The sequence below is a fragment of the Zerene cesonia genome, chromosome Z, assembly GCF_012273895.1.
Source record: "Zerene cesonia ecotype Mississippi chromosome Z, Zerene_cesonia_1.1, whole genome shotgun sequence".
NCBI lineage: Eukaryota > Metazoa > Arthropoda > Insecta > Lepidoptera > Pieridae > Zerene > Zerene cesonia.
Genome location: NC_052122.1, coordinates 5,630,978 through 5,658,884, shown reverse-complemented (window position 1 = coordinate 5,658,884; position 27,907 = coordinate 5,630,978). Strand labels below are relative to the sequence as shown.

General features: G+C 32.0%; 2 protein-coding genes across 15 annotated transcripts in view; one reads left to right on the top strand and one right to left on the bottom strand.

The window, feature by feature from the left end:
* LOC119835496 (coiled-coil domain-containing protein AGAP005037) overlaps positions 1–9,822 on the top strand; it is a 139,714-nt gene extending 129,892 nt beyond the window's left edge. For 8 of the 13 annotated variants that reach the window (XM_038360362.1, XM_038360367.1, XM_038360363.1 and 5 more), the window contains 4 exons: positions 39–180; positions 289–389; positions 460–604; positions 5,671–6,393. In XM_038360362.1, the coding sequence (XP_038216290.1) occupies positions 39–180; positions 289–389; positions 460–604; positions 5,671–6,393 (1,111 nt within the window). Of the gene's footprint in view, positions 1–38; positions 181–288; positions 390–459; positions 605–2,682; positions 2,733–4,468; positions 4,814–5,670 lie in introns of all 13 variants that reach the window. The other 5 variants (XM_038360369.1, XM_038360366.1, XM_038360361.1 and 2 more) reach the window with 3 other exon arrangements.
* Positions 9,823–12,579: 2,757 nt separating this feature from the next.
* The window catches only part of LOC119835841 (tyrosine-protein phosphatase non-receptor type 11-like), an 18,727-nt gene continuing 3,399 nt past the window's right edge, over positions 12,580–27,907 (bottom strand). The window contains exons 2-12 of one of the 2 annotated variants that reach the window (XM_038360875.1): positions 24,393–24,555; positions 17,144–17,311; positions 16,858–17,014; positions 16,061–16,207; positions 15,575–15,706; positions 15,331–15,458; positions 15,065–15,226; positions 14,761–14,871; positions 14,463–14,553; positions 13,390–13,532; positions 12,580–12,755 (exon numbers count right to left, since the gene is read on the bottom strand). In XM_038360875.1, coding sequence (XP_038216803.1) covers positions 12,735–12,755; positions 13,390–13,532; positions 14,463–14,553; positions 14,761–14,871; positions 15,065–15,226; positions 15,331–15,458; positions 15,575–15,706; positions 16,061–16,207; positions 16,858–17,014; positions 17,144–17,311; positions 24,393–24,555 — 1,423 coding nt within the window. In that variant the 3' untranslated portion in view covers positions 12,580–12,734. The remainder of the gene's footprint in view (positions 12,756–13,389; positions 13,533–14,462; positions 14,554–14,760; positions 14,872–15,064; positions 15,227–15,330; positions 15,459–15,574; positions 15,707–16,060; positions 16,208–16,857; positions 17,015–17,143; positions 17,312–24,392; positions 24,556–27,907) is intronic. The other variant, XM_038360877.1, reaches the window with a different exon arrangement.

Genomic DNA, 27,907 nt, shown 5'->3' with positions numbered 1-27,907 from the left:
ATATGTAATTTTTAAATACATATCGCAACACCTTCTAGGGAAACTCGCGTCAACATGGCAGACATCGAACGCATTGCAATGGTCTTGTCCAAGAGTAGCAAGACTGTTGCCGATTGGAAGCTGAAATTCCCCGTGCTCCAGGAAACCATGAAAGTCAAACTTGCTGCTGAAATGGAAAAGGTATTGCGAACATTTACGTTCTTCAGTTAATTTTATGAGTTTGGAATTCCTTTTTTTCTTTTTTCTTTTTGCACGCAATATTTGAAACCGAATTATTAAACATTATAGGTTGTCCGCAAAGAGAAAATGCTGGAAGAGGAGCCCGAACGCCTCGAGCTCGCTTTGCGTCGTTGCAAAAAGTTAACCGGGACGCTAGTAACGCTGAAGAGGTATTGTTTTATTCTGAGGTCGCTTCCACGTTGACTGGACACGATTTGCTAACATTTGTATTGGATGTAGATTGGCTTGCGTGCAAGAACAACGCTTGCCACTGAACGACGGCCGCGTCTCGCCCTCGTCCTCTCAGAGCTCCACGGCCACAGCTGGTCCCTCTTCCGAGGAGTACCACTCGGAAAATGCTTGTCATGTCAATCAATCCAATAAGGTAACAATTATCGGAAGTAACCTAGTATCAAAAATGATATAGTCAAAGTTTTTCAGTAATATAATATCTCGTAATATTATGTAGGCGGTGCATTTAAAAGTTCTAACTTTAGTAGTCCTGATCTGTTTAAAATGCACAATAATTTGATAACCTTTTAGATTTTGACAGTGGTCATTTGTTAGACAATTGTTATTTACAATGAATGATGGAGTTCTGTAGAATGTAATCTGTGTTTTTTTTATGATAATTTAATTGCAGATGTTAATAATTACTAACGATTCGCTTAACAATTGCAGGTTTGCCAAAAGTTTAAAATTTGCATTTTTTTCCGACACTTCCTATATTTTGCGGAATGTTTTCAGTTTGTATTTATTTATTTTGCTTCCTTATAGAAATTTATCCTAGTGGCTTATTGCAATTAATAGTCCGCCTCCCTAAAGTTATTCCTAATATCTTCAATATTTACATTCTACAGATGATATGCATGAAACTTTTATTTTTACTTTTAATTCAATTTAGAACTTAATTGCATTCCATAACTGTCTACTAAACCTTTTTACATTTAAATTTTGATTAATACTTTAGTCCTTAGGAATATCTGCTTATTATTATTTTGATTACTCTAAATCTAAGATATCCTTTAATTGTTTTATTAAAACTTAAGGAATGTAAACTTTTATTGTTGTGATTCTTCCTGTGTATTCTGGATGTTACCGATTCGGCCCCAAAATTTAAGTACACTCACGAAATTGAAACCATTTCGTCATTATACTGTGACGATTTGAAAGAAATTGGCAAACTTATCTAAATTATTGAACAAATTTTTAACATCACACTCTGTTTTGTAGAATGTACGTAATAATTCGATCCACGAGGTTTTTATAACGTTTTATTCGTTTATTGCACGTTTAGTACCTACACCTAATTGAACACTTAATTTTGGATGGCATCTAACATTATATTTTAATAATGGCAACGGTACTATTATAACGTATCTTTTTCAAACCGAAACATAACGTATACTATTTATAACGTATTAAAGATCAAAGGTTTTATAAAAATTGGTTATTACAGCAGCGAAACTGAAGTTATAGAAGCTACAACTTTATATATATACAAAACAATGGGTCTTGCTAGATCAAATTAAAAATATTGTATTCGTGAATGTTGTGTTCTAGGTTCCATAATTTGAAAACATACAGAGTGTGATGGAGACGGAGAACAGAATACAGATATTCTTTTGCACTCACCCTGCAACCAAATGCACACCCATAAAAGTTGTACTTATGTCCTCGCTTCAGGAAAACAATGCCAATTTTAAATTCACCTTACCGTTGAATTAGACGACGAACTTATCTAGACGTGCCGCCGATACGAAGCGCTGTCCAGATTCGTTCAAATATTAATATAAGTTTACGATAGTAATTATTTAAGGTATTTATGCCGAAAGACTGTAATGTCAGTGAGGCCTTTAAATGATATATCATAATCAAGTTGTATTATTTCTGCTCTCTTTACTTTTTCTGTTAGAGATAAATTGTATGGTTTTGTTTTATTATTCACTAAACACGTTTAAATTATTTCGATTATGTGTTACTTGAGATTGGTCACCAGCATTGCGATGAGGCTCATTTCTTACTAACAATTAGAGTTTTATTTTCACAATTATCTTTGAACATGTTTCGCATAACCAAGTTGCTTGAAATATGAAATGTTGTGCGAAAATATATTTCAAAGTTTATAATATAAAGCATTTCAATGCTATAAAACTAAAAGTTAAATATTTCAAAGTTTTCAACTATTTATTTCATAATGTTGCTTTGACAAGAAGTGTATTCCATCATCGCTTTGGAGGTAAACAATAAATTCGATACAATTTATCTCTTACTTTTATATCTAGAGCTTGTCGAGCATTCAGAAACGAATCCACGATTCAAAATTCCAACAAGTGCTATCTTTTGACAACTATTGGAGATCATGTGCGACTTACCCCAATGATGTTCAGAATGATGTTTTGTGATATGTTTATGGTATTATTTAATGATGAATTTCGTCGTCTTTTTTCCGTATCCTGTCAGTTCGCGTGGAGACAGAGCCAATACTTCAGAGAAGCTATAGTTATTAACGAGTAATAAAGCTCTTCGTAATTTATATCCATTATTATTATATTTATTATTCATGAACTGCGTTTTAATAATTTATTTCTATACTTTACCACATCTGTATTTTTACTTTTCTTATTATAAGTTTTTATATCATCTATTTTTATGTGAATTGACACATACTCGCTATTTTGTGTAGGCATGTTGTTGCACATGATGCTTTAGCGATATTGTAAGATAATTCGCTTTAAAATAACATAACGTGATGACTCATAGAATTTTACATATTTTTTCCAGTTCAGACACTATTGAAAAATATCAATCGGTACGCATGCTTACAGTCATTCTCAAATTATTCATTTACCTCTTTGTATCGCAATATAATAGCTCAATGGACGTAAAGCGGCGTAAACCCGACTGTCGATGCGACTTTAGCGTTCGAACCTTATGGGTCCACCTTCCAACCGTGTGTCCGACCAGGTTCATGCCGTCTTTATGCTGCTATAGATGACATTCAGCTTATGCAAAACGCTTCACGCAAATATACCGAACAACTTTCAGCCTATTATATCTTATGTAAAATAATAGCAAATATAAAAACGTTAATTCCGTGACTCCGTTGTGGGGTGTAGGGCAGATGATATACATCTGTTTCACTGATCGATTTTCTTAATGGACCAGTAAGTGACCAGCCTTTTGTGTTCTGCTAGACCGAGATATTCTTTTGTGAGTTCACCGGGAATCCAACCCAGGACCTCTCGGTTATATGCTAAAGCGTTAACACTTCATTGAAATTCACAACTTAATGTAGTGTTATACTGGAAATGTTTAATTTCTGTTAATATCATAAGCAATGACATAAAATTTTCATTGGTTCATTGCGTTGCGGATTGTATAATATTTATACAAAATAATATCTACTTAATATATTTGTAAGTTCATGAGCTTATAGAATTAGGTTGAAAGTTGAAATGGTCCAATAATGTTTTCATATTATCTTTATCAATATTTGAAAATAGGCTTATAATACATGATATATATATTTAGTCATTTCATTCTTATCAGCATGATATTGCATGACGTTTGCATGCCGCCATTATACCATAGTATTTGTTATATTTATTATACTTAATGATGGTACGTGTCAAACCGGTATACAGGTTTACCGGTATACAAACTGAAGCGAGATAGACTTTGACAATAATTTTTAATCTATGTACTATATTTTCTTTTTTTGTTAATTGCAAAAAATAATACCTAATTCATATGAAATGTGAAGCAAAATATTATGAAAATAAAATGGATACGTTTTTTGACTTATCGCTACAGACTGAAAATATTCCATAAGTTCTTCGAATTTGTACCACGTTCATATATCATAGTGTGCATACGTTTAGTCTAACTATATAACGTTTTAGATACTCCTGTATCTCACTGCATTAATCAATCAATTAATTATCTGACTGGGTAATGTCGGACTGGATTAAATATAAAATAATTTTATCGATTTTTTGCTGAACACAACCATAGTCATCTCGAACTAAACAAAGTTTGTACTTACCGTCCGTCACCAACCGCTGAACACATAATGTCCTGTAATTAAGTATATTAAAACGAAACAGTAGTAGAAGTGGAAACACATATATTTGTATAAACTTTTTTGACAATTTTTTACTTCTATCTTAATACTTTTGCATGAGATTTTTTTAGACTTTGCTTCGTTTATAGATCGTGCATCTTGGCGTTTTTGTTTTTGTTGCAGCCCGTTCTCAAAACCAGAAGCAGCACAAATTACCTTGGAATCTAATTCAATTCAATCCCTTATCCTTTTCCTTACCCGGCCACTTTTACAAACCTGAAATTTATGTCACTAACTTGCACGCAAGCGTGTGGTATCGCCGTGTAGTTATTATAATCCGAATACTTATAACTCCAAACTTACTAAATACACGTGTAGATTATTGTTTTCGAAAGTAAACAAATAGCTTCCCATTACACTTAATTATACCACAATATTTACGACGATAAAACCCCATCCTAACTGCCTGTTCTCGAATTCAAAGCTATGAAAAGAGATATGAAAATTAACCCCGCATCTGGAGTCCAGGTAATATACACTTTTCTTTGTATTTACGCTTCTTAATTTTTTAAATTACTTGTAATTAGGCATTTGAATTAATGAAACAATTGAGTAGTTTGCGACACAAAAGCTTATTGATTTCAGATAATATTCGATTTCACTCTGATTGAGCTTCTGTAAATAGTAGTAGGAATTTGATTACTTCACCATTAACACCTAATAAATTTTGACTAATGGCAAAATCGTCACAATTGTTAAGAGTGAAATTTCTTTTGTAAATATTTCATGTATTTTCTACTAAACTTACAAAACACTAAAGATGCCTTATATCACGAGTAAACCTAATGTGTAATAAATGTTTATTTTCGGAGCTATTTCTCACCCTTGATATATCCAGATATTACCACCGTCGTCTACTTACCCAAACTTAGACTGAACACTTTCTTAATTTTCTAACTAGTCGTAGGATAAAACTTTTAGTTTTCCACTCAGGCACCTATAAATATTTGTCAACAAAAGTCTTCTTCTACGACCCTAATGGCAATCGCCTTTTGTTTCTATGTTATTTTCTCTTTGAATGATTGTGGTGGCCATTAAGACATTTAGCTCTATACATATTGTGAATACTGAGTGTTCTTAATGGATTTTTCTATTATTGAATGGTTGTTTCTAAATGTTTCTGTCAATCAGTGTTTCAATGTTAGTGACACATGGTTTCATCTCTACAACACTTTGTTATTCGATGGTCAGAAGACTGGCCGACCAATGATGTACGGTATTTTGGTGTGATGCTTCTGCATGAAGTGGAGAGTTGAAACCATGTTTATGTGTGTATATTTTTATTTAATAATTGCTTAACTAAAGTAGCACGGAATGGTACATAGGCAGCCGGCGCCGGGCGAGTGTGTACGTCCCGGGGAACGACGGACGTGCGGCCAGAGAACGCCCTCGATGCGCTACTAGACGAATTGCAAACGTTCGCCAAGCCCGCGGAGCGCAGCGCGCGCGGCGAGGGGCCTCTGCGGCGGCTCCACTCGTACCCCAGCGGCAGCGACACGGACGCGTCGCCGCCGGTGCGCGCGCGCGGCCAGCATCCACCCAAGCCGCCCGTGCCGGAGCGCCACCCCGAGCTGCTAGCCATCGCCGCGCGCCGCGCGCCGCCGCCGCCGCCGCCCCGCACCACGTCCCGCTCGCCGCTCGCCTCCCCCACCTCGCCCTCCTCTCCTCCCTGCAATGAACCCGCCGATCCCAACGATGCTAAAGCTGCGTCCCGCCAAGCTCTCCTCGAACAGCGTCACCAAGAATTACTCAAAAAACAAAAAGCTCTCCAAGAACAATACGCTCGCTTGCAAATGATACAACGGAGCGGACCCACACTTCCGATGAACGCTCAACCGGACTTAAAAAAAACGGGTAGCGAATCTAATCTCTTGACGAAAATGAATTTAAATCTAGCTCCAGCTAGCATATCCGGTAGCATGACGCACCTAGCGGGAGACACTGAAAGAAAGAGAGGCGATATTTCATCTGAAATGCCAACTGCTCAGATTAAAACTTGTGACGCAGTAGCAACAACTAACAAAGTTTATGAGACTGACATACTGTGACCGTGTAATTGTTCCATTATATCAGTTTAACCTAAATTGTAGGTAATTAGTGTAATATGTACCTATTTATTACATCACACAGCACTTCCTTCGTATGTAAGACATTTTACAATCGAGATTTGGTCCCACACATCGTTGCTAGTGATGACGCTTTTCCTCTCCCCGCTTCAACTCCACACAGCAAATAAGCAAAAAACGACATGGCAAGATAACTGGAATATGATGTAATACACTAATTTAAAATAAAGCATAGTAAAAAATCCATAAAAATAACGTAAATCATAACGTGGCTGTTAATCGGTGTTTAATCAATAGAATAAGATCAATTAGAGATAAAAGGTATTTCAAGTGTACATTACATAATATTTTCTTTTTTTCCTTTTTCTTGCTCATACCTTTAATTATTGCAAAAGAAATTTATCATACGAGCAATCGTGTGTAAGTTTCGTCTTGTAGTCATATCGGGAGTAATATTATCTAATCAATACGACCTGCACATTTTTTGTAACATTAGAAAACTTTAGGCCTAAAAAAAACGTTATTTGAAATAAATCGATTTCCATTTCAATTCCATCTCTGAATTTTGATGCGCCATTAGATACAAGTCATGAATAGTGTTTTATTCGTAGAACACAGCATGATACTAATAGTGGTGTTGTAGAAAAAAATAATAAATGAATTGATTATTCACTAACTTACAAATAACCTATATACCAATTGCCTGACTATTGTTATCATAAAATTTGAGATGTTGTGTACTTCCTTTACCTATTTGTATTCTTTACAATAATTTACACTGTATATATATAGTATTTTAGGTATAGATTTAACCCTAGCCGTAATATTTCTACCCTAACTTATGTTCGTAGTCCTTCATACTTATAATAATATAAATGTGCCAAATTGCATTTTATTTGAGACTATTTTTTTGTAATTATTTGCATATAATTCTCTGCAGCCGCTGTAATAAATTTATTGTTTAGTATATTTTATGACTCATATTGGTGATCGTTGCAATGTTTACATACGTATATTAGGCGTTCTTGTATAGGAATATTTTATGTCCAACGATAAGTTAAATTTTTACTATGTTTAAATCTTAAATATTTATGAAATTTATGTACTTTGAGACGTATATAATTTGGATAAAATTGGGCAAAAAATGAATCTGGTTGGCGATATTATACAAATCACAATAAATAGAAATTCCAACATTGTAATAAAATAACCAAAAAAAAACTTATAATATATACATATTACCAACGTAAAGTAATTTATAATTTTCTTATAAAATCCCTATTGTTCGATCGAAGATATTACGAATTGGATTCTGCGTGTTTCTATCACAACGAAAATTAATTTCCAAATTTTTATGAACTATTTAGTATTTTTGACGGTTCAATTGTTTACCTATTTACTTTGTAATATAAAAAGCCATACCTATATAATATATAAACGTAAGTTTTATATTAATCTAATGAACAGTTTACTTATTATGTAAAACTTTTTAAGAGCGCTTAGTCTATTTCGTTTTTGGTATTTTATATACAAGTTGCTCGTCCCGGCTCCGTGAGAGGTGTATTTATCAAATCAGCAACCGTTTTTGACATCAAAATATTGTATCTTACACGACTTTCTTTTATATATATGTCGATATTTGTTTATTTAACATTGGTATTTTGTCAAGTGCCCGTTTATGTTATGAATTAATTATCTGTGATAAATGAAAAGTTACCTACAAAATGCGTAATAATTAAACATTCTGATTAGATTTTTTTAAAGTGTAATTTTCTCTCCTAGTAACTATATGATCAATACATAAGAAAAGTAACGGACATCGATTTTCAACTAAGCATTCATACTCGCTCTTGAAATCCGTCAATGATAATAAATAGCATAGTCGAAAAGGTCATTAAACTTAATTCTCAACATGCCAGCAACCTGATAAATGATAATGTTGTATAAAGCTATGCGTTAATATATTCTTATTTTTAGACATCAAATATTTCAGCATTAGCATTGTATAGCGTCAGGTAACACTAATCATAGGTATATACTTATTTAATGGTGAGAATTGGCGCTTCTTGATGTTTGTTGGCGAACTACGTTAGCGCTCTCGACGCGTGTTGCCACTTCGGTATTATATTTATCGAGCACAAAACTTATGAAGCACTTAGAATTAATTTATGAAATAAAAACAATGAAACTAAATGAATATATCTTATATTGTTTTAGGCACGTCGTGTAATAAAATGTGTTCAATGTTTTAAATATCTAGTTTATCGCGTAGCTTTGGAAGCAACTCTCGGTGCTTTTATATAAATATTTTCATGTTCACGTCTTTTTTGTCTATACGATCGTTTCTGGTTTATCATGTATTGTTTCACCGTTCACGTTGTGTTTATGGTTTTGTACACTCAATTGTAAGATAGAATTTACAAGCAAACATATTCATTAATTATTCTCATAACTTACTACTTTATCTACGGAAGTGCCTTCCTTTTGTTGCTCAGGCTCGCACCTACTGCACTAGTGGTGACTTTTTAATATTTTTTTATGTTTTATCGTTACATTATACTTATGATATTAGCGCAAATGATAAAGATATCATTTTTTTGTCATGTTCATTATCGATTGTAGTAATTATATAACCAGGGTAATTATTGCTTCTGTTAAGCGCCTTGATGAAGTTGTCTTATTTGTGTAATAATTAATATACACCTGATGTCACAAATATGCTAAAATGCATTCTTATTTTGAGTGAGTCATATGTGTAAAAAATAATCCTAATTAATTAATATAATTGACTACCTATAGGTAACATACATTATATATTTAAATTAATCATTTTTGTGCATTTTTTTTTAATACCATCGATGGTCGTGTTATGTTATATTCTAGATTTGTTAAGAAATTTGGTAAATTCCAATTATTGTTTAGATTATTCTAGAATAAGTTACACTGGTTATGTGGAAATTTATAGGCGCTTACACAATATTATGTATTTAATTATTTTTTTTTAATGATTGATTATTTCATTAAATATGAGAATTATACATGTGGTTTTGTTAGGTTGTCAATTTGTATGAATATTAAAACGAGGTTGTCCGAGAGCTTAGTTCTGATTAATGTTTAAACTAAATTCACTATGTATAGAGCAAAAGTAAACTAAAGAGTTTTGATTCGATGTTTTTAAAGAAATCCTTTCTATCAGTATAAAAATAACGTTTGTATCGTGCCAAATTACACGCAAAATAAGTATTTTCTGTACCAAGTTTTCTTTAGCTACAAGCTTATTACATGCAAAATCTAAATTGTATCTCATTGATTGTTATCAATTAATATGTTATTATTATGTGTCTTATTTGTTTTGTAACATTTCATGTTTATAAATAGGTTTACTAATAGCTTGAAATGTTTTAAAATGGAATTAATAAATATATACACATCAATTTTATTTTATTTCTATAACATCCACTTTATATTAGTACCTATATACTTACCAATTATAAATGAGCCTCATAAAAAATAGTATAATACGAATTCTATTCTTTGATTTTATAACATATTTAAACGACGGAGGCTTTCAATTGCCTACGTAATTTTTTTCCGTGTTTATAAATCGACAATCGGCTTTTTAACCGAATGACATGATTATTTTTTGTTTTTGATAGGAATTTGTGGTAACTAATTCCCAAGGGATTAGAAAAGAAAGAAAGGGAGACAACGTCGGCGTAGCTTGGAAAACTGTATGTGACAAGCTTTATGCTTATTATTAATATGTAGGTATTTATGTAATATGTATGTTAGATTGTAAAATAAAGCATATTATTATCATAACAAAAAATAAAATGATGCATCACTTAGTAGGTCTATAAAATTTAAAAGGGGAATTCATAGATGACTTTTCGTTTCACACTTCCAACTAAATGCCATAAGTATTATTTATGCTTATGGTATTTAAATTGAAAGGTTATAGCAGTGACAGTCGCCACTTGACTAAATAACAATCGTACATTGATAAACGTCTCCGGCTTCCATCCCTAAAGCAGCCATTGAATATTGATTGATATTATTAAACGCTGAAGTGAAGTGAAACAGTAGTGTATATTGTCACTGCCAACAGACACTCTGTATAGAGTACCGATTCGACTAGTAGAGCTCGATTTAGTACTATATTAAGTACCAATTATTTCTATATTTCTATATTAAGTACCAAATCAAACAAACATGTTCAATATTTAGGTATTTCTTCAAGATTTTATGTATTTATTTATTTCTTATTAGGTTTATAAATCGATCACAGTTTCATCGATTAAACATTGTTATTTCAACTTGTGGATGAGTTTCGTTTTTAAAACTTTCAAAAATCATATTATCCTCTTACGAATGACCCCAGAAATATCCGACAATAATATTTTATAAACTAAGCTTAAATAAAGCTCTAAATTAGGGATGAAAAGGTTATTTTGCAATGCGTATCTTTGGATGTCTTTTTAACGAGATTAAATGGGAAATGATACTCCCACTGCTGGGACACAGGCCTTCTATGAGGGTTTAGGCCATAATCGCTGGCCGAGAAGAATATAAGAAAAACATTTTGATAAATGACCGATTTAATGGGTGATATTTTTTGTAAAAATGATGCGAAGTCTTCTACTATAATTATAAGCTGAGGCTGATTATCAGTACAATAAAGTGTTATAATATAAACACAGTTAACATAATACTGTATATACTAGCAATACCTAACGTGAAAGTGTCACATGGAAAATATCAAAAGCATATAGACCACATTTTGAAAATGCTTATTGCTTACTTAATATCGTAGTCGACGAATACCTATGTTTTAACCAAATCTTTAAAAAAATTACTCTTAGTCTTAATTGATTATGAAAATGACGTAATCTCAATAATGTTTTGGTGCATTTTCCAAACCATCTTCGTTTGCATTTTTATTTAATTTAGCATCCTCCTAATAACATAAAACACTAATTTTAATAGCGTCGTAATTCAGTTCATTAGCAAAAACGATATTTGGCAAACTTATATCACAATTCACAAAGTCATATAACAAATACAAACACTTCAATATATTTGTCCCCTCGCTGCGATACTAGAATGAATTCAAGTGGCATTTTATTAATAGGCATTTTATCAATGCTATTTTATTGACAAAGGTCGTCGAAATAGTTTGAATAACGCTGTCTTCAAGCTCAAGAGATTCATATATACAATTATTTAATAATTGATGAAGAGCAGAAAGAACATAATGAGGTGTATTGATTTCATACAGTTAATTGAATCGCAGGGCAATAACTTCAATGTTAGTTCAAAGTAATTTCCATTGCTCAATGGGTATCTATTCCCTTTGTTAGTTTTTTGACTTTGTTTATTGCGAAAATAATTCAAATGATAACTAGATTAAAAATAAAATTGTCCTTATAATTAACGTGCTGGTTGTCATCAAATGAAAACAAAAATCAACCATGCAATGCACATTAAGTTTGTGGCACACATTGTTAAGGGTGGTGATAGACTACAGCATTCACTATTATAATTCATCAAGGTAAATGCAGTACACGAAGTCTATCCCACATTTCAATCAAAACTTACGCAAGCTTCAATCGCTGTGACCATCACACCGAACAGAACCTCGAGCATTTGCAGGAATGAATTTTTATTTTGGAGTATGTTATTAAACATCACACGATATGGAAAAATATTTGAAATTGAATTGAAAACTGTACTATCGTACCATTCGTAAGATCGTAATATTACATAGAAATGCTCGAAGAAATGTTCTAGTGCAAGTATACCCACCTAAAGACTTCAAAATGTCCATTTTCGCTCAGCTTTGAGTTTTTAAATAAATTGCATAAGCACACACAACCAGAAATACAAATAGTAGGAGTAGCAGTTGTCAATTTATAGAAATAATTCAGGATCGCATTTTTATCAAAATCTTTCGCAAACTAAATGTCGGTAATAAATGTCAAAAACACATTTTTAAAAATCCTGCCGGAAACGATGGTTACATTATACTATTGATTTAGTTGTTTTTGTATATCTTTAAGGCATAATAAGTCTATACTTACTGCATTTAAAAAAAATGTTGAATTCTGCCCTTCTTTGTAACATTTTGTTAGGTTAGGTATAGATCTACGGAAAATGATTCACGGTATACTATATTTATTAATACTTTAATATTCATTTGGTTTACAATGATGAGAGTCGAATGACATAGATAGATTTTTGTAAACACTACAAGATAAATTACGAAACATCAATAAATAACATCACTTAGTCTTATCATTTGACACTTTGGTGGACTCTTTCGTCTAGGCCCGAGGTGTGCAAACCTGTAAGCATAAAAATATAATATGAGCAAGTTAACTAATTGTGGTTCCAACATAAACATCCCAATATGATTGTATTCAACGACAGTGTAGTTCCTCTGCCGGTGATATTTTTATGTGATAAATCTTTTATCAACATAATCTTGATATTCAGGATGTCGCGCTGGTGGTACTCAATAGAGCATCACCTAAACTGTATGTTTGATTCCGTAAAAAATACTCATAAATTCCCCGACGCAATTGTTTTTTTCTATTAAATGAATTCTTAAGACTATGTGTGCACCCCTCGCCCTATTTTGCCTCCCACGCGCGCTCTTACGTTTCAGACTATGTTTTCATAGATATCATGTCCACATTATGTTTATACCAGCTACTAATGTAACAGTACTAAACGGCTAGGAATGTAAACTTAGAGTTTGAGAAAAACTCAAATAAGCATCTTTACGAAATCAGGAATGCAATGACGATCAATTACTATGACGACCGGCGGACATCCTGTATAGCACTGCAATATTATGCAAAAATATTAATAATAATAATAAAAAATAAAGCTGTTTTATACAATGGCAATTCAACCTGCATCACTCGTTTACAAATACCAAGCTCCCACAGTCTATGCAGTTCTTTGAAAGTTTACCTTCTGTCGCATCTTCTTGCTGTCCATGTAGTTTTGTAGAGCCAAGTATATGAATCTATACTGTATCTTGTTCTGTACCATGCCACTGCGTTGGGCGCGAATCAATTTCACCGCATTGTATACGTCTATCTCACAATTAAATCCTATAACAAAAGATTTGCAGCGCTGTAAAAACTATGGGAATGGTATATAGAAGACATTTGTTTTATAACACGTCATTCACCTGAGGTACCTACGTAATATATTATGTTACCGACTACAACACCTTCAGTCATAATAAAACACATCAAATGAAATATTAATTATTAATAGAAGTTGTGATCTAAAAGATTAAAATTTGTTTTATTTATGGTCTTCTGTTAACGCTGGCAGCGCATAGGTATCCGTAATATTAAAGGCATAGAAATATTGTGACGATTTAATTAGACCCTATTTACTACATATTTAAATCGAAATTGTAATACGTGTTACCGAATTTAAGAAAACAACAACAAAACATACAAAATAAATAGTGTTATTTTTTTTCATTCTGGTAGGCAAAAAATATATAAATGTATATGAAATCGCATTGAAAAGAGTTCAGAAAAGAGAATCATAATAGCAATTGCAATTGTAGCAAGATAATAAGATCAGAACAAATCGCATAAGCAGAATCAGCCTTTTTTTTGTCAGAATCTAGCATTGAACATGTAATTTAGTCAATGCAGGTATAATATTAATTTAATATCAATAGGTAGAAGCCTAAAGGTACTTGATGCGGAATAATTTCGGTTATTATATAAAATTGAAGTATAGGAAAAGAGAAAAGCTATCTCATTTTGGTAGAATTAATAAATTTTCTATTTACCCGTTTTTTTTGTATTATATTCGTTTGATTTCTTTGTAGAATCTTGTCACTTTAATAAGATTTCCAGTGATGATAACAATTGAAGAAAATTTACTGGCTACATTTAAATTATTATAACTTCAGTGTAAACCTTTATAAATCACAATTTATTCCATCGCAATGCTTTAAATATATGTTTTTTACACATGCATAAGTAATTTCTTAAAATAACATAAATAAAACTTACCAAACTGCTTCACTTTATTGATAATCATGTCGATAGCAATAAATGTTCCAGTCCTACCGACACCAGCGGAGCAATGAACGCACAAAATGTTCTGGAAGAAAAATATTTGATTGTGTATGTTTCCTTTCAGGTATGTATATCTAAATTTATAAATGTTATTCATAATCCAAAGTAACTGCCACTTTTAGAAAGATAGTAGTTACATAATACAATACTATTTAATACAAAATAATCGGTGTATTGAAATAAATCATCAATAGATAATATCTCTGAATTCACTCAAACTCAAAGCTTTTACCTTCTCGGGAGCATTTTTCTCTCGTGCAATATCAAACATTTTTCTGTTTATGTCATACACGAAGTTCAAAACACCTTCAGCTTGTGGTGGTGTTCCATGATCTGGCCAAGTCTAGATCGATCAAAAGCCAATTTATAAATATTTTCAAATCACAATGACAAAAACAGTATTATTATATTTATTTGTGGATTCGGTAAGCAGGCTTCAAACAAACCTATGTATTTGACGAAATGTACTTTTCATTTACAAAACTGCTATTAATAGCTATTCATAATAATGTACTAAGAATAAAATATGTACTTACAGTGAATTGATATTGATAAATTATCTTGGATTTGTTCTTGTCACTCACATCCAACTCCCTGACGCGATAGTCCTCATAGAAGCTCTCTGAAACCGATTTTATTGCAAGACCGCCATGACTCACTTCAAGACCAATGAGTGGCCAGTAGCGCTCGCATTTTCTCTACAAAGTTATTATTTAGTGATTAGTGTTTTATTTCTTAATTAGAATATTATCTTTTTAGAGTTATGTTTCAATTAAAGAAATTAGGTTAGAATTTAGTTTACCTTTCCCTTTTCTATCTCCTTAGTGATCATGGCAATGACCCGCACGTCTTCTTGCCATATCATGCGCCAGAAGTCATCCGTTGTGTTTGGGAGACAACCCTGCGTCGCTATATAGAATTTATCTTTGACTGCAAAAAATCGACCCACGTTATGATAAAATAATCTGGAGAATTAACAGAATCGTAAAAATTTTGAGTCGTTATTATCAAAAATGGTAGAGTTATTAAATAGAGCATATCTTTACCCAAATTTCGGCACAAGTTCCCATTAAACTTGTCCAATTTGATGCAACTTTTGACCTCTCTGATCGCATCGTCGGATATGGATTTTGAGACCAACGGCACTTCATCTATGGCTTCATTTCGCACGGCAAGCGCTAGAAGGTGCATTTTATTTACCATTTAAATATCAGACCCAAATATTTTTTCGAGAAGGATAAGGATAACTAAGGAAAGGTTCTTTCGTATGCAGTTTACTTTATTCGAGTATTTTATTTTAATCATATGAAATCCTTTATATTTATATCAACCTAATCAGTATGTCATGAACAAAATAGTGTTTAAAAACGGTTTTCCTCATTTTTCTGTTTTTCTTTGACTAAAACGGCATTTGATGTAATCGTAAATACGTTATTATGATCCTTGAGTTTTATGGTTTTACTTTACGTGTCTTAACCTATAGGTTCATCTAAATAAGATGTTTGGGTATGTTTATTTAAAAATATTCTTACAATGAACGCTGTCGAGGCTTTCGTTTGAAGACTGCACTGAGCTGGTTGAATCACTCAGTCTAGAAGGGCGTATGAAACTAGCATTTATATAGTCTGAACACTCTGGACGACCTGGAGGTTTGCGCAGTACTACGCGTGTTTGGTCATCTGTAATTTTATATCAATTTAAGCTATACACTAGGTATAGAAACTGCGTAAAAATCATGTTAACCAACGTGATAAAAATCCATAATCGTTGTTTTCAAAATTTTAATATTGAAACATTCACCTAATGATTGTTTGTAAAAAAACCATCAATTTTTTATGAATGACGCAATATTTTCTTTAAGGTAAGTTAATACATAATATAACGTTTCACGATCTTTAGTTTTCTAGCTATATAAAACGAATTTCAAAATAAATAAATTGAAATGAAAGAGCGCTTGCATCGGAACTCGGACAAAGGATTCCAATGCAAAAGCTAAAGCAAAGCAAGAATTTGTCTGAGGAATTTCACTATAAAGCCCCGAGGGAAAATAGACCGGAATGGACGGTATATTTCATTTGCTATGCTAGAAGTAACAGGGTACCTACTTTTATAGACATTATTTTGTTATTTTTATATATAACCGGGGCTGTTTTCTTTCAGTCTCCTCGGGCGGACCTTTTTTATATTTTCTCATCCTTTTCAACAGATGTGTAGAATTGCACAAATAACTTTCAAACATACTTTTCTTTTATTTTTGTACATAATTAGAATAATAACGGAAAAAGGATAAACAGTGTATGTATGTATGTATAAAGAAATCTTAACTCACAAGGTATTATGTTTCGGTATCTGTTTTTCTTGTTATTTTCCAGCTTCATCCCTTCGTTAGAAGTGAATACGTTAATATCATCAATCATCTTTAGAGCGAGATATTCGCTATCGAAGCCACTCATTTTGCTGTCGAGTTTCCTGAATTCGTCCATTTCCTATAATGGAAATTATATGTTGAGTCTTCTAATACTTCATTATAAATTCTCGTAGTATGAGACCGTTGAAATTAAAGTTTCAATAGCCGCTAACATGCAAGGTCTAGCGGTTGTTTAAAAATAGTATACCTGAACTTTCTGATCAATATCCTGCGCTCTGAGACAAGTTCCGGACACGGGTTGCAGCAAACGTAGCACGTCACCGGAGCTCTCTATCATAGGATACGATCGGAAGTGTTCAATCAGACCGACTAGATCGTCGAACTGCTCGCCACTTCCTACGTCGTACTTGTTTTGCTGCGAGAGAAATTGCTATTTTAATATTTGAATCCATATATGAATACTATGCCATTCCACCCTTATGAGACTTCATTTTTAAATGATGCCTTATTGGGTTTTAATGACACCTCAAGACCATCTCTGGATCACCTTTTAAGACCTAACTTTTTGGGGAGCTAATGCAATATATATAACATTAATCAAAAGAGTATCTTGCTTATATGGGTAGACCTTACAATTTCAGGCAAACATAGCTATTAAGTGAAACGAAATTACCAATAATACTATTGTATCGCGGCATTTTTTGTTTATTATCGAAAATTTACACTCTATTTTTAGCTTTTGTTTTATAAGGTGATAAATTACCATCCAACAGTCATTCATTAATTTGTATTAGCTAGGTTTGATAAGTGATTATGTTATTGAATATTTATCTTATTATATGGATATTGAAGTTAAATCCCTTCACATAATCTCCACTCTTATCAAAGACAAGGGCAGAGTCTATAATCAGTTAAATGGACCACAAAACCTGTTGCATTCCTTCACGTCGCCAACATTACGTGCATCGACTTTTTAAAACGTCGGGTATTTCTAGGATTGGTTTAACTTTGTTTTTATTCTTTATACGCTTTAGGTTTATAAAGTTTTAATATCTGATTAATTTACATATTGCGTTCTAAAAACAGCCAATCATTCAGGTAAATTGAAGAAAAATTTTAAAATAAATGCCAATGCAACAAATCCAGTTTAAATATTCATTTAGAAACCACAATTAGAGCCCATGACGCAGCATCCTTTATCGATGCAACGGCTAGCTCAATCATGGGACATTTTACGCTTCATATATGCACTAAATTACTGATAATTCGCAAGTTTAAAGACTATCGACTTTCCTTTACGATTTTAACAACACATTCAAATAAAATTCACTTAATATTCTCACCTTTAAACTGGTAACAATATTTGTTCCTGGTCTAGGTACAATGCACAAACTAGACTGGGAATCAATACAGCCCGTGTGAGTGAGGCTGTATTGATTGAACGAACTGTTGCATTCCATATCACTTGATATAGATGCAACCATAGTTGAATGTCCAAATATTGAAAATTCGTCATAAATTATCTGTAATGCTATGTCGTATGGAAATAATGTTTATTTTTATTTCAAATTTGAGTCGTTTATTAATTATTTCAGTTAAAAAGGTTGTAATTTTATGACTGTTTGTTTAATAAGTTTTCCATTGCAGGCAACTAACCTTGGCAACAATTCTCATGCTCATGTTTATTCAAAAGCCATTAGCGTTTCCCAATCTTATGATCAGCTACATTTAGCAATACAATGCCAGTGAAGACTGGACTACTAAGTTTATAATACTTTAAGTTAATCAACCTGAACCTACGTGAGATAAAAATTATAATATAAACATATTATGATGTCAATTTATATTAGGTGCAATGTACGAGTACATATGGCTTTCATATCATCAAAATAGTGAAATAAGGAATTTAAAAGGGACAGTTAACCAAAATTCATTGTACGCTATTTTTTTGCTGATAATCACTGCACAGATTTGTTTTTTTTTTTAATAACGTAACATTTAAATGCCCGCCATCTCAGTTAAATATCTTTAATATTTATTGTTTTATTTTTATATGTAAATTTATTATTTTTGTTTCATGATTTTGCACATCGTATGCCAGCTCATTTTGATACTTAACCCTACGGCTTTTATCGTTTATAGAAATGATTTAAGTGTCATTTTACGAATTTTCATTTATTTCTTCCAATGCTCTTAAAATATTTCCTAATAATTTGGGAGAACTTAGACCTGCATTGGCTTGTTTACGTCGCTATTTACAAATTCAAATGAACATATCGGTACCTTGAATGCTTATGAGATCAAAACGTCTAGACGTTATGTCTTTTAATATATATTTAGGCCATTGTATATTCCAATATTTGAACGAAAATGATTAAGTGATAAGTAAAACTGATCCTTTCAAGCTGCCTCCATTGTACACAACACAAAACATTACAATCACTACAAACACTTTGAATTATACGCGTTACATCGACGATATAAATCTCAAATGTTTTAAGGAATATCCACTGAGAACACCAATGCACCGCAATAAATGAGTCCCCTATTGCGCAGATGCACGATGCAATTCAACGCCTGCAAGTATCACCGGTCAAACTCCTATTGTGCCATGATATCCTGGTACTCTAAATGCAATATTATGCACCTCGCTGTCATAGAATACAAACTTCGCGTTAAACAGTACTAGACTGAAGTTAGGTCATGTAGGATGCACTAGAAGACCATTGCAATCTAGATGTAACGCGCATGCCCTGTTTCCATCTCTTGCTGATTTTGCTCGCCTAGTATTCCAGAAACATTATACAGACATGTATATTATGTATGGTGGCACGGTTTGTATTCGACCTTATACTGTGCCGTTGATGCTTTCATTAAAATTGTATTTAATTTACCTATAAGATAAATTTATTGACGTTCGCAAATTTCATAAATATTCAAATACTTTCTATGGTCTAGATAAAGTTTTCGAAAAATGTTTCAATTATTCATTTTATAATTAATTACAATTACAAATAAGTACTTGCATATATTTCCATTGATCGAAGGGAAATTATATGAAGCGACCCCTTTTGGTATAATATTTATTTATACTTTACATCCGTCATATATTTACAATTAGTCACTAGATGTTTAATTTCAGTCCTTCTGTAATGTTCCTATAATATAATGCTTGGGTTTTATTTAAATATTACAAAGTATATTTTTTTACATTGAGCAATAAAAAAAGATTTAATAAAGAGAAAATGTTAAATGATTTACAATTGAAACATTTTTCGAGAGTTAATTTGGAAAATGGAAAATTAAATAATGATAAAAACATCTTAACTGTATTTTATATTTAAGGTAAATTTGGGATAGGTTGTGTAAAATAAAACCTACGTGGTCAAATATGGATTATCACATGATTAAAATGTATTTAATTATCCACAACCGATAAGTTTTATGATGCAATTTTCAGCAAGTTCTTACCGATGCTACGAGAATGTACATGCAGCTTTCCGAGCTCTCATGAGTTCCTGGTAAGCATGGTGCGAACATTTTACACTAAAGCGGTGTTGGGCCATGCTGCACCATATCCACACTAACACTTTGATAGCTACAGTCTTTTAAAATTGTTTTATACTTTTGGAGACTCTAATATATTAAAACTCAGTTAAAATGCTAAAAATGGGTCGTTTTGTCATTGTGGTGTGAAGCGGTGAATAAGTAGTACATGGTATATTATATATTTGATATATAATGTATAGCAAAGATCGTAAAAATGTTATACTTTCGAAAACATAGCAAAATCTATAAATAAAAAATACTTGACGAAGAAAATTATGCCTTTGTGAATAAGTAGGTAAATGAAGAATTAAATCACACAAAAGCTCTTATTTAGTAATAATAATAAGAATAATTCATAAATATTGTGTTAAATAACAATATGATATTTTTACTTTTCATTCTTCATATAGCTATGAATGTTACTGCGATTTGGTCTTAGGATAACTTAATAAGGTCGGACAACGCAATTACTAAAATGATCCTCTGAATCAACTCATTCAAAGACACTTCTTCCACGAATATCAAAGTACATATGACTCACTTTACAAATCATAATAAAAATATTCATAACTTCGCGATCAACAGACGCCTACTACTTGCCGTATTGTTAAATTTATTTCATTTATTAAATATCTACCATATTTAATGTACGCTAATTACGATACGTACAAATGGCGACATTAGCTAATAACGTTAATTTTACTAATGCTACTAAACCTACTAATACTGTCCTACTAATTAATATGCTAAATGTCCAACGTACTGAGGATGGATGGATGGATATTTTCCATGTGTTGTTTTGAAAAACAACACAGCAAAAGCTTGTTACTCTTCACGCAAAAACATATTAAAAATACACTTTACCGTACTATAAGTTGTGCATTAAAAACAGATAGGCTACAATTAATAACTATTGTTTTTTTTTATATAATTCGGTCATATTATAGTAATAAACTTAAAAAAGGCAATTTTTTTATCTTTTGAGAGATTTTTACGTACGTTAGAGATACCCAAGTGTAATACCGAAAGATGGTTTGTATGAAATAGATCCAAATATATCTATGGAAAAGCTACTATGACTAAAATTACAGTAAATCAAAAGAAACAAATTATATACAATTAAATTTTATACTTTTCTACCTCTTCGTAAAATCGACACTTTTTTCGCTTTTAGTATTTAATGCAGGTAAACTTAGTTATTTACAAATGACAGTATTCACGGTAAGATTGAGTTGAATGGAGCTAAAGTATTAACTTTGAGAGAGCGGGAGTCTTGATGTGATCCAAGCGATGACGCGTCATCAAGTAAACAATTACAAAAAAAAATTTTCACAAAACTTTATGTGGAAGACCAAATTTCACGTGTAGGAACCGCGGGCAAAAGCTACCTGAATATAAAATAAGTGGGCTACTTATTTTATATTCAGCTATATAAATACCCACTCAAGGGTTATTGAAAACAGGCTATGGCTGGTATGGCATCATTTCAAAGCAATTGTCGAAGCTATATTTGAAAAAACAGGGTACAAGTAAAAAACGTAATCACACTAATATTATAAATGTAAAACTTTGTTTTTATTAAGGACGCTGAATGGATTTTGATGAAAATTGGGTAATATGATATGACTTTTTATATTGGGATAAAACAGGAATCTATATTTACACTATATTTACATTTATATTTATATGTCTTATAAATTTTCATTGATTTTAATAAAGTTCATTAATTGACTATGTAAATATATTCTCCAAGTTTCTTGAAAAATGTATAACTACAAAGAATTGTTTACTTACGGTCGGACAGACTGACGCCACCACTAATTCTTATTGCATACACGTTGCTGATTGTTTTATATCAAGTCGCATTAAATTTAATTATATGGTATTTCTTATTTACTAACTGAACTCGCACTTTACATTTCTTAAATGATATAAGGTAGACAAAAGTTTAAAGTATACCTTATGCACTGCGGACTCATAGTGCAATAATATCATCACTCGGATTTTATGTGGTCTTAGTAGCTGTATGCAGTTTTACTGTAGTTGGGTATATTTTGATGCAATTTTAAAATAGTTCATACCTATATTTCTGTCCCGCTTTAGCACCTTCGTTTGTATATAAGCCTATCTTACTTTATATATTTCAGACTACCCTTTGACTGCAGACTCACTTGCAAATGAGAAATGTTAAATTTATTTTGGAATTTGCATTGCGTAACCAGCGCCTACACTTTTAATTATTCAGTAAATAGAGAGAGAGAACAACGTTGCTAGAAAAATATCGAAATAACAATACATGCACTTTACGAAGTACACAAAATAAAATCTAGTGTGACAAACTCCCGTACATTTTAAAATATCTGTTTGTATAAATTTTCTACATACATATGTGTTAGTTTCCTATTCGGATGCAGGCTTTGGTCATTGGTGATGATGTGTTGCATCTCTTTCACACATACAGTTATAGCGGATGTGTGTGAGATAGATTCTGTGACACGCTTCTGCTGGAAATGCAACCTCAGATTTCCCTCACCCCTCACCAACAACGATCAATGATTATTGTAGCCAGCTCCTCGGCATCATGCGATCCCGGTATTTAGGTTTCGTAATAGTTATAGTATCGACTTTATAACCTAAATTTAACATAGTCGTTCTTGAATTTGTCTATTGTTAACAATAGTTAGTCTTAATTTTTTTAACTATAAAATGCGAACAAACAATTATTCATATATTTAATTTAATTAGACATATCAATAGTCCAGGAGCAACGTATGACCACCGTGTTAAATTTACCCATCCAAAGCAAGCGTAACTAAGTTAATGATTGACATAATGTCGACCACAGAAAATTACATTATCTTTTACAGTTAATTATTACAAATACAGCATTTTTTTCGATTTTGAAATGAATCCCAATGATCATTAGTTCACTACCTATGACTGTATATATTCCATGTACAATTCATAATTTCATTTAATCCAATTTAGGCTAAACAAAAGAGTTCGCGTGTTGATTATAAGTTTCCTAATTGGAAGTGGCGATGAATGATTTATTATAGAGTTGAAACGCAAGTGGGAGTCATTATTGGAACAAATTTGACGAGAAAAAACTCGTCACAAACTTTGTAATTCATCAAACACACTTGGTAGTTGGTACGGAGATAAAAAATAATAGACAACGCCAACATCGATACCTTAAGTACATATTTTGGACGTATTTCCTTGTGTTTTGTTATACGCGGAATAACTCACTAATAATTTTGCGCACGCAACTCACATACAATGATACTTTACAATCAATTGGAGTTTAGATCTGGTGGCAAATACATACATGAGGGTATTTTAAATTAGCTGATCTTAAGTACTATATGTACCTACATGGTTATAAGATTTAATTTTTACCCAAAATGCGTAAAGTTTTCATGGAATCCCTGCAAAGGGGACAGTATAACCTTGTTATTTAGGCATGATTGTTTTTAAAGTCAAGAAATCTATTGATTTCCAATGACAATACTAGGGTTGCACTAATATTACAAGAATGAAGTCTATTGATGCCTAAGATATTATTTTTAATTAAAATTCTTTAAAAAATTTTGTGCTACCCTGTATTTTCATGAGCTTAACGTAAAAAAAATATAAAACATTAGCCATCACTATAACATGGCATAACAATCGGATCTTGTTGTGCAAAAATTATAACACCCACACTGAGTTCACATTCGACTATAATTACAAGATCACTTTTTTGTCATGGTAAAAAATGAAATACAAAATATGTTTGGAATGGTTTTGTTTATGAATAAAAAAAAAAATTAGGAACCCATTAATAACATGTCGAAAGAATAATTAATTCAGGTAGGAGGAAGGTATTGTACTTTGTATTATTATTAAATGTTACTGAAATTGGATCCTATAAAGAAATAATGCTGAAACTAAAATAAGCTTACTTGTTTTCGGATCATCACGTGGCTGACCCTGCCCCGAACCCTGACAGAGAGCACGTACTCCCCCGGGTGCGTCTGAGACTCGCGCACTAAAAACGATCCGTTTCTTCCTTTTTCCATGATGAGATTTTCAGCTTCTTTAGCGGACATTATGCCGTGGAACCATCTGGAAAGATGGGTTCATGTATTTATAATGCTCTTACGTAGTATTTATACAGTTTCGATATATAAGGTAGAGTTTGGATTTCAGGGAAAATTAAGTAGAAAATATTGCGCCTTAAAATTATTATACTAGAGAACTATTACAAACTTTTCGTATGTCATGCGAGAATATTGAAATGATTTTCTTGCGATTTTCGCGAAGTATTTTAAGCGCCGAAACACTGATGAAGAAAGTCACCAAAGATGCACGAACTGGACATTTTGGAATGTTAAACCATTAAATGTGAGCCCAACAAAAGGTGTTAATGTAAACCGCAGAGAACTTTCCAAAAATAACATTTTTCTTCATATTATACATAAATCAAAATAGTTTATCTCTTATTTTCTTTTGCTCCCTTTTGCTGATGCTGTTGCCGTTGGTTCCAGTTTATTAATGTTACAATCACGTGACCGATGACAATGATAATCATGAGAACATATTCTATTGAAAATGACAGCCAATTAGCATCGCGATATTAATGGACCACGCGAGCATTAGCAATAGGACTTATAATAATTTCTAAGTAATAACTGAAGCCGTGTCTGCAATTAATGACTGCGCTTATAATTTAATACGTCTACATGATATTACATGCGATACATACCGCGGCAATTACCATTTTAATTTTATTCCTAATGATATATTATTAACTTTATAGAATGTTCATTTACGCTAGATACATATTACAACATCCATTCATTTGCATAATTATATTATTTTTGAAATATAAGAAAGTGTTAAGCTACGGTAAATCTACAGAAAAGAATATACTTAATTTAAAAATTTCCTTGCTACTTCTATCTTGTTCAAACATAATATCCGATTGTTGGTTATAATGGTAGATCATGCCCTCGATATGCAGAGCGTTCTGTTCTTCAAACATTCATATGAATTCTCGGTTATAATTCATAGGCAGTAAAAATAAAAAGTGAACATTTAAAATTAGAACTGAGAATTAGCAAATGTAGATTTTGAGAAGGTTGAAATATGAAAGGAAAAAAGATAAAGGTTTTATCTGCTGGAACTTTCAAGAGTTCCCATAAGAAAGAAACATTTAATGTCACCCACCGACTCGGATTTTAAGTTTCGCATAGAGGAAGTAATTTTCCGACCATATTACGAGTATGTAATAATGCATCGTCTATATTATTAAATAAAAAAATCGATTTATGACTAAAAGAAGGGCACTGAGAATATAATTCACGTAGTTTATGCTACCTTTGTAATATTTTAGAACGTACGCAAGTTATGTAACAATGACTGTACCTATTTAAACGGAAAATTATATTGAATTTAAATGACGTTTTTTAAAAACAAACCTATAAAACAAGCAATAAGTGTTTCCACACTGTTATTTACAACATGTTTACAGCAAATATAACAATGTGTAATTAATAAATTAGAACATTAAAGGTTCTTCCATACGGATTGAGGATGCACGCTATAATTAATCGCACCCGTCTATTGTTAATAAATGCGTCGTATCCCTTGATATAGTGTGCCTGAAAGTTGTTACCTAAGACGTAATACCAACTCGTATTTTACAATTTCATCATTTTGATATCTATGGTTCGTTTTACTTGTTATTGGTAGATAGTAATTCCAGATGGACGGCTTCCTTCCCAACACATCCATACTTATGATGATTTATGACTATGACTAAGCAGATAACAACCACTTTTCTTTTATCCCTCAAGTCTTGCATCGTGCATCTAAGAGTAACCCTTGAATGGAATTTTATGAATGTAATTCTTTAAAGAATTACAATTTTTCTTTAAAAAATAGTGATATGGTCCATTACAAAACAAAAATAAAAAGGGAAATACATATGCGATACTAAATAAACAGAAAAAAAGAACAATAATACTATATCAGTTTTATGGGTAGGACCGTGATTTAAACGCGATTTATTCATTATCACTTGCTTTATATTTAGTGGCATACTAACGTCCCGTTTAAATATTCAGTCGCATTCCAAAACCTGCAGACTTATTGATAGTTCGTTGTACATCGCTTTGTTGTTTAAATGTGCAAGAACGAGAAAGCAAACAAAAGTTGCCGTGCATTTGTAACGTCATATTAATTACGGTTCGATATTGAAATCCATCGGTAGGTAATAAATGCCATGTTGCTATGTTAAGTATGTAAATGAAATGAAATGAAAGAAAAAATAACAATAATTCTAATACTTTCCGCTTGACTTAAAGAATCGAAATTTATGAATTCTATTATAATGTTAAGACCTAAAAAAACGCACAAAAAATGCAACCTTCTATAGAAATAACTATGCAAAGAACAGTGATTAGCTATAGGAATGTATAACACCCGCACTACTGCTTCATCGTTATGGAAGAATTTAAAGGTTTTTATGTTAGATCGAAAAGGTTATGCGAAATTATGACAGGAAGATGTGTTCACATAGCAACAGTGGATAATGGCACCTCAATCTGACTCGGGAACATAGGTCATCTACAGATTTGTGATCAACAAGGAACAATTATTTGCAAATTAGTAAATCACATAATGCCGAACATTAATAGTTTGCTCTTTTGTGGGGACACTACTTATTATTAAATTTTCTCTAATAATTTACTTAGACTAATTAAAGAAGTTAACAAATTTATATTTTAATTCAATGACTTAGTTTGATATTTTCCTTTCATTTTCTACAAAACATTACATTCATTTTCTTTCTAAAACCTCTTTCTAACTCGTCGCTACACATAAAAAGTATGCCTACAATAACACCTTTAATATCATTAGAAGCGAATACAATTTCGATCGTTAAGATTTACCAATAATATTATGTAAGTCGAGTTGATACAATAATAAAAAATGTCCACAACCATGAGGCGTTTGGTATGAATGATAGCAGAACGGCCTTAGTACAGTGACCGCCTGGCCGACCTCATATTTCGTCACGAGCGCAGCCCACTACCGCCCGATTAGGAAGTTCTTACATCGATATTTTGTCATCGTCACATTTTGTCGTTTTGATATAAACAACAATAACAACGACTGCGAACTTGGAGGTTGTCGGATATAAAAAATAATTATTATGAATAAACGAGCAAATAAGAGTAATATCATTGCAAAATTTAACTGTTTCTCAATTATGCTCAGTTTAACTGAATTCATTTCACGTAGGCCATAGAATAATTTTGCTATTAAATAAGCTTGTACCTTTTTTAGGAATTCAGATTAGATACGATAGGATATAACTAATTGTAGAACAATGAATACTACCTAGTCTTGCCATAAATATTGTAATAAAGAAAAAAGAAAATTGTTAACTGCAAATAACATTTATTACTTT